Below are 7,885 nucleotides of genomic sequence, written 5' to 3'. Positions count from 1 at the left end.
TTAGTGTCCAACATCCGATGTGACAGGAACTGAACTTTAGGAAATCCGATGTGACAGGAACTGAACTTTAGGAAACACCCCCTTAGTCTTTTTAAAGTACTCATATAGATAAGATGACTTCGTCAGTATCAACATAGGTGTGTGCGTGTGTTCTGTGATTTGAATAAAGAGACTTATACCACCATTCATAGTTCATAATTTTATATACATACATACACTCGTATGTTTGCTTTTTATATTCTTACCTTCCTTTACTATAGTTACATGCTCCCCCATTCCAAATAAGTGTAAGCATTTGAATTTGTCCTAAAATACATATACTTTTAGGTATGATCCATTTAGCTTATGCTGAAATTTGGTTTATGCTGATTTACTGTCAGAGAAAAATTATGTTCCTTCGCTGAAAAGTACTGTTGAAGTAGTGCTGCAAAACAGGACAAGTAAATTTCTTTACTTTTTCTACACCTAAAGGGAATTTAATTTTGTTGAAATATAGCTTTTGATAGGTAAATATGCAATTTTCGAATAACATTGATCTATTTAAAAAATCCTATAAGTGCATTTATTTTACAACAGATGGAGTACTCACATGTTGGCCCAGTTAATGGCTACACACACACATTCTTTTAAAATGTTATACTTAACCATAGCTGTCTCATATTCTAATAAGTTAAACATTTTTAATTTTGATCAAATATATATGTAAGAGAATATATTTATAATGTATAATAAATATTATCAGATTAATTGTTGAATATTATAAGAGATGCATTTGTTAATAATATTTTCACATACAAACCTAACTACTAAATCTCTATACTAAAGCCATTCACAGTGGGGGGTTTTATGTCCCAATTTTCAACACACTCATATTTTGGAAAACAATGCAGGAGAGTTTTCTTACTCCTATGAAACTTTTATCATCCATCTTCATCAATATAGTATCGTATCAGCATATTTAATGCCTTACTCTTGTAAAATGAAGGGTTATCGTCTACCCGACAACTAATGGCCACACTCGGTTGTGTTGCCGTCCGACTCCTCGTGCCTTTCAATTCGATCCGAATTCTCCCACTCATGCAATGCCGGGCGTCGACATCGACGCTAGCCCCAACGTCCTGGACCTAGATCGAGCGGCACCGGTGCAGATGTCCATCATGCGTGGCAACGCGGGCACGATTTTAGTTAAAAAAAATCAATGGCAAAAAACATATGTATCTCTATTTTGGACAGTCGAGGGAGTAAGGCTGATGTCCCATCTAACGGCGTCGGCTGCCCATCCGCAAGGCCGCGAGTCCGCACGAGGTCTTTGCCCCCAGCCCCCAACACCAAAACCCTTCCACTAATCCGCCGTGTTGCCCCCGGCTGGCGGCAACATCTCCAAACCCTTGTCGAGAAAATTGGAATTTTGCCATCATTAAACCTGGACTTCGCTCGTTTGCCATCATGCAAAAGGGATTCGTCGGATTGCCATTATCAAACCGGGTGCACACACTAAAATGCCATTTTGCTGATTTCTCTCCAATTTTATCATTATTTTTATTCCAACCAAACTTTAATTCCTAATTTACCCCTGCCCCTGAACTCAAAACCTTATCTCTTTCATCCTGTTCATCTTCCTCACACGCAAATACACCAGCAGGCCGTTGTCGCCCCAATGCACATTGTGCTGCCCTGACACCAGCACGCGCGGCGCTACTCCTGGCCATCCCACCGCCGTCGCCCGCCCTAACGCCAACCCCACCGCCGCACTGCTACCACCCTGCTGCCGCGGCTGTCCAACGCTGCGCCGCCGCCGGCTGACGCCGGCTCGTCGCCTTCGAGTAGGCACGCGCCATCATCCATGACTGAGTAGACGTCTGCCCCTAGCTCGAGCCGTCCCATCACGGACCTCCACTACACGACATTGCCGGCCTCCACCTGAGCACATCAAGCGCAATCGGGGCGATGCTCTTCGTGGCGTCGGCGTGCGGCCGCCCGTGCAAGAGCAGCGGTGGCAGGCTGGCGTGCGTGTGGTGCTGCGGTAGGCTCGTGTTGGGGTGGTGCAGTGGCTAGTCCCCATGAGAATGAGATTGGTGCGGCTACTAGCCGGCATGCGTGCGTGTGTGAGGAGAGAGGAGCAGAGGAAGATGTGCGTGCGAATTGTGAGGAAGAAGAAAGGATGGACGAGGTATTTAGGACAGGGGTAAACACAGGAATAAGAGTTTGGTTGAAATACAAAAATGATTAAATTAGAAAGAAATAAAGAAAATGACATTCCCGCTACCCAGTTTCGTAACGGCATCCTAGCGAATCCCGTTTGCACGATACCCAACGAGCAAAGCCCAAATCTGATGATGGCAAAATTGCCATTTTCTCACCCTCGTCGCCCCCCGCCTGCGGCAGCATCTCCAAACCCCTCGTCGCCGGTCTCGCTCTCGTCAGCCTCCACTTTGTAGGCTGCGCGGTGTATACCGCTTCCACCTCCCACGCTCCCTCCGCGCCACCTCGATCTGTGCGGCGGCAAACCCAGAGATCATCGTCCCGCCCGCCGGCCAAAGGCGCCCCCCTCTTCGCTGCCTGCGATGCAGAGGATACTGTAAGCGAGCTATCCAAGGAATGAATGATTCGGGCTGGTCACGTGGTGTTCTCACAATCATCTTGTTCTCACAATCATCTTCGTTTCCGTGTCATTTAGATCGAGGGCCGCTCGCCGGTGCACGAACTCCTCGGCGGCGTTCAAACCCCCTCACGTAATATGCAGGATTTCTTCCTGTACGCTCCATGTTGTTTCATTTATTTGCGTGTGGATTAGATGCTAATAATACTGATTTCTTGCAGGTGGCCAATGCAGCAAGTGTTCACTCTGAAGACGCCCCAACTTGTTCAAACAGTAAGCGTATTTTCAATTATTTTGGTTTCGTTATTGGTTTGTATGAATGTTGTAGTTGGTTTCATGTTTGGATATGCTTGTATGATTATTAATCTGGAAATGGTACGGACAATTCAGATGAACGTTGTCAGTGTATGGAAAAACGGTTTAATTTGTTTATATGCCTATATATTTGATGCCTTGTCTTTGCCTGCATAGCATATGGGTTTTTGTTCCTCGAGGCTTGGCCCACTGCCTGGTATAACTGATTGTTCTCTGCCTACAGCAAGTTTCACTTTGATATACATTGCTTGCTTCATCTTATCATGGTCTCTGAGCTGAATATTACCCTCAGTTAGCAGAATTACTGTACGTGAATTTTGTGCATATCAGTATGTAAACAATGTTACAGTGATTACAGAGTATGATGATTTTACATGGAAGACTAGTTTTGTTAGACCCTTGCAATCAGAAGTTGTCAATGCTCTCCGTAGAGGTGACCGGCAGCGAGCATCATTGATTCTTTCGAACTTTCATCACACTAAGGAAGCACTGACCAAGGAAGTTTTTTATTATATATTGGAGTATTGTGCAGAGGCACCTGATCCTTTGGTAAGTCTACTGTTAAATGCATGTTTTTTTTTCTTTTTACCACAGCATGACTTTGATACAGTCATTTTGATTAGAACTCCATTTGGAGCTTTTCCAATATTTCTAGTTTGTTATGGAAACTTTGGAACTCATGGAGGAGAAGGCCATTGGCATGAGTAAAAGTATCTGCAGATATGTCATTAGAGCTCTGAGCAGAGGGGGATATGCGAAGGAGGTACATAGTACTTCTCTTTTCGCAAGCTAATAACAATATTAGTGGCACATCATATTCTTTTGTTAAAGATAAACAGACTGCAAGATCACGGCAAAGCTTCCATTTCCTTGTGATACTAGCTTGGATGTTTGGTCCAAATGCTATAAATGATGCACCATAGATAACAGACCCATGTTTGGGGTACTGGTTGAGTGGGTCCGTTATATTCGACTTGTCCTTGCTAGCCCAGCTTGGGATTTAAAGGCTTTATTGTTGCTGCTTTTGTTGCTTTCATGCCGCCCTTTTGTGCAAGGGTATGGCTACAAATATTTGCCCGCGCACTGATAGCTTGCAGGGAACTTCTTTAAATTTTCATTTGTAAGAGAGGTGAATTGGAAAGTTAGTTGTAAATTCTGCTGCGCAAGTGTCTCATAAAATTATTAAACAAACATAACGCTGGTTTATGGAAAAAACAAGCATACTGCACACTGTATTACCATTTGAAATACAAGATAGACAGGCTTAATCACATGCTTGTCTACACATTTAAAAGATTTTGACCTTTTTAATGTGTTACTTTGATGAGTTGATGGATATTGGGGGTAAGCTTATTACTAATTTTTCTTCTTTTAACACAAATTCTGCGTGATCCAGTGGAATTTAATTTCTTTTATTGTGCTGTATGTTTGACAGCTTAATGAATAGTTTAGCTCCATGCAGTCTGCAAGTTCAGAATCTTCTTTCCTATATAGGCACTTAACTGTCTGGCTCTTCTCGGGGAGAAAGAAAGCACTTATGCCACTATACCGATTTTTAATATCTTTCTAAATGCCTGTGGAAGTAGAGCAAATCTGAAGGATGCTGAATGCTGTCTTGAGATACTGGAAAATCTTTTTCTTGGGAAGTCTGAAATAACATACTGTGAGCTTTTGAAGGTTTGTACGAAGAAATGTTCTTTCTTATATGCCCATTTAATATCAGCTCACCCGACTTTTCTGTTGTGGTCACAAGCCTACTTTCATATCAAATTGTTCATCATATATATTGCTTCCTCCTTGGTACATTTTTTAAAAATACTAACATGCTGCTGCCTAAGTAGTTCCCTTTTCGCATATTGTTTTATCTGTGTGGCTTTCACCTCATCCTGAATAAATCAGTATAAAATGACTGTAAATCCATAATATTTCCTTAATCATTTTTTTCTTAGTATTGTTGCTGATCCAACATGCTGAGGTGGTTTGGCCATGTCCAAAGGAGACCTCCAGAGGCACCAGTGCATTGTGGAATCCTAAGCCAAGCTAATAATATGAGGAGAGGTAGAGGAAGACCGAAATTGACATGGGGGGAGGCAATAAAAAGAGATTTGAAAGCTTGGGATATACCTAGAGATCTATGTTTGAATAAGAGTACTTGGAAAACAGCTATTGAAGTGCCTGAACCGTAACTTGGGGCTCTTGGTGGGTTTCAACTCTAGCCTAGCCCAACTTGTTTGGGACTGAAAGGCTATGTTGTTGTTGTTGATTGTTGCTGATCCAACGCAAAAATTCTCGTGCCCTTTTATTTTGTGTTTCTTTCATGAAATACTACATTTCATATATGCAGTAGCCATCACTATATATTTATGTACCGTGGTCGTTGGAAGACATACTTGCCCTTACATGCTAATAGAACTAATGTTGTGATAGCTTGCTTGTTTGATTTTTTTCAGCCTGAATGTTCATTCTAGCATAATTAATTCATTTTTATATAATATTGTGGCAGCTTCGCTTATTAGTTTGTTTTGTGTTTTTTAGCTTGCAGTGTTACAGGGAAATTTGCCTGCAGCTTATGATATCTGGAAGGATTGCTTTAGATATTATAGCCCAAACATTATCACACAAAGGAGACTTATAAGGGCTTTAACTGCGCTAGGTGACCTTCAATCTGCATATCACATCTTGCAGCATATGGTAGCCCTTGCTGCACGAAGCTCTGACTATCTGAGGGTGTCTTCTAAAAGAAGATACCAGTCATCGAGACTAGACATTCCTGTACCTGCTTTGAATGAATTTGAAGATCTCACCCTGCCATCATGTCAAGGGAAGCTGGTTACTGGCGAACATTTGGTTGATGCTCAGCCTGAGCTATTTGAGGAGAAAACTCGGTCAGGTCTGCATTCCATTTCATACACCATCTACTATATTAGTGTAGTCATTATCCCAATGAGATATATAAAACTTATTTTGTTTCAGCTTTGTTCAGGCAACAATCTTTCTTATAAGGTTGGAGTAGATGGTGTTGCAAGTACATTGAAGTCTGCACCAAGTGCAGGAAAACAAATTTTGAGATGGGCGTTCAACGATGTTTTGCATGCATGTGTACAGTTTAACAACTGTCAGTTAGCTGAGCATTTATTTACAGAGGTAACAAATATATACACCTATATTCCAGTCTATATAATGGCCATGCAATCTATGCGTTGAACTTAACCTTAAATATTTCTCTGAAACTTTGAACATTTCTATCTTTTAGATGGTAGAAATGCCGTGTAGCAACATTGCATTTGCTAACATGTTTGGTTCCTCTGCTGCACCGTGTTTGATCTTATGAATAGGAGGGGTGCTATTTCGTTGATGGAGGATAGCAACCTTGCTTACTGGACATTTATTTTTTCTAATTTTGTGTTTGATTTTGTTTGGTGTATATGTATTTTCCTCTTTGTATAAGGATCTTTATGCACTCTTGCCTATGTACATATTTGGGCTTTAGCCCTTCTTCTCAATACAAGCACAGTTCCAAACATGGTGTAGAGCCAGCTTCTAGGGTCCACCTGTTGTCCGTCGCCACTGCACGGCCAGTGTGGTTCCTCCAGCCTGCCATTGCCCCGCTGTTCCTGCTGTGCCGGCTGATGCAGGGAGGTAGCAGACACGTCTGTCTCGTTGCGGTGCTGTGCTGCACTGCCCATCTGTGCTTTGAGGGGGTGCGGGTGGGGGGTGGGGGTGAAGGGGAATGTGTATGATGATGACATGGCCTCCTACAGGTCTTAGTTTGCAGCATACTGGACTTGGTTAGATGAGGATGCCTTTGCAGGTGCTGTTCTCACTGCTAGTATGGAGGAGCATTTAGCTGCAGATATTATTCAGTTTGACCATGCATCCTCAGATGTGGACTTTTCTTTGTTAGTTACGAGCCTTCTGGTCACTCCACCTACATTGCGGCTTTATGGCAAGAGCAGTTGTTGCAGCAGGGTGATGCCACTGTTCAGGAGTTCTTTAACCAGCTATCTGCGGCTTGTTGTGAGCTTGACACTCTTGGTCCTCAGTTGTCCGTTGCCACTTGTGAACCTTGTTCGAAGCAGCATACTCACCTTGAGCTTTGGCGTACCTATGACTTTCTGACTTGTTTTTGTGCAGAGTTTGAGCCTCTTCGTGCTCAGTTACTTGCTCGTGAGCCCTGTGTGTCCCTGATGGAGGCTCTGCTGTTCATAATGGGGAGACCCGTCTTCGGTCTGCTGGTTTGCTTCGTTCAGCCTGCTTGTTTGTCTTGGTGGTTCGTTCAGCCTGCTTGTTTGTCTTGGCTGTTCGTTCTACACCTTTTGGCTTTACTGCCACTCCGCCCACAGTGCCCCCCTTTTCAGTGGCATCCTCTCTGAGGAGTGGTGGCACTGGTGGACTTCACTGTGGAAAGAAGGCTCGCTCTTGCTGAGGTGGTTGTTCCTCATAGAGTATTGGCAGTGATGCTACTGCTTGGCTGCTTCTCTCCTGATTGTACCAGTCTTTCTTCTATTTGTACTCCTATTCCTATTACTGTTCAGACTACTGATGGCTCATCTCTTTCTGTTGCCGGACGCGGCACTCTATTGTCCTCCTCTTTTCATGTTCCTAGTGTCTCTTATGTTCCCAATCTGATCATGCGGCTAGCACTCAATGTATCCTTGGACCAGTGCCAGGGCTGTAAGCTAGGCAAACAGAGCTTCCATATCATTCTAGTGGGTTAGTTTCGAAGTGTCCCTTTGATCTTATTCACTCTATGCGTGGGGTTCAGCAGCCTTCGTTTAGAAAGGGGGCCATCATTACTATATCATATTTGTAGATGATTTCTCTTGATTCACTTGGGTTTACTTCAAGAAACATCGTAGTGAGACTTTATCCATCTATAAGACTCTCGCCAAGATGATCCGTACTCAGTTTGACACTTCTATTCGTGCTTTTCATGTTGACTCTGTTGGGGAGTATCTTTCGGGCGCTCTA

The 7,885-nt window shown here is 43.1% G+C and overlaps 1 protein-coding gene across 7 annotated transcripts in view; it reads left to right on the top strand.

Annotated features, from left to right (window-relative positions):
- The first annotated feature begins 2,336 nt into the window (after nucleotides 1–2,336).
- The window catches only part of LOC136542049 (pentatricopeptide repeat-containing protein At1g76280-like), a 37,890-nt gene continuing 32,341 nt past the window's right edge, over nucleotides 2,337–7,885 (top strand). For 3 of the 7 annotated variants that reach the window (XM_066534307.1, XM_066534305.1, XM_066534306.1), the window contains exons 1-8: nucleotides 2,337–2,578; nucleotides 2,678–2,732; nucleotides 2,821–2,872; nucleotides 3,264–3,463; nucleotides 3,570–3,677; nucleotides 4,409–4,591; nucleotides 5,450–5,804; nucleotides 5,898–6,058. In XM_066534307.1, the coding sequence (XP_066390404.1) occupies nucleotides 2,565–2,578; nucleotides 2,678–2,732; nucleotides 2,821–2,872; nucleotides 3,264–3,463; nucleotides 3,570–3,677; nucleotides 4,409–4,591; nucleotides 5,450–5,804; nucleotides 5,898–6,058 (1,128 nt within the window). In that variant the 5' untranslated portion in view covers nucleotides 2,337–2,564. Of the gene's footprint in view, nucleotides 2,579–2,677; nucleotides 2,733–2,820; nucleotides 2,873–3,263; nucleotides 3,464–3,569; nucleotides 3,678–4,408; nucleotides 4,592–5,449; nucleotides 5,805–5,887; nucleotides 6,059–6,249; nucleotides 6,295–7,885 lie in introns of those variants that run through there. The other 4 variants (XM_066534309.1, XM_066534308.1, XM_066534311.1 and 1 more) reach the window with 4 other exon arrangements.

Source organism: Miscanthus floridulus, chromosome 3, assembly GCF_019320115.1.
Source record: "Miscanthus floridulus cultivar M001 chromosome 3, ASM1932011v1, whole genome shotgun sequence".
In the NCBI taxonomy this organism is placed as follows: domain Eukaryota; kingdom Viridiplantae; phylum Streptophyta; class Magnoliopsida; order Poales; family Poaceae; genus Miscanthus; species Miscanthus floridulus.
This window is presented reverse-complemented; position numbering and strand designations above follow the sequence as displayed.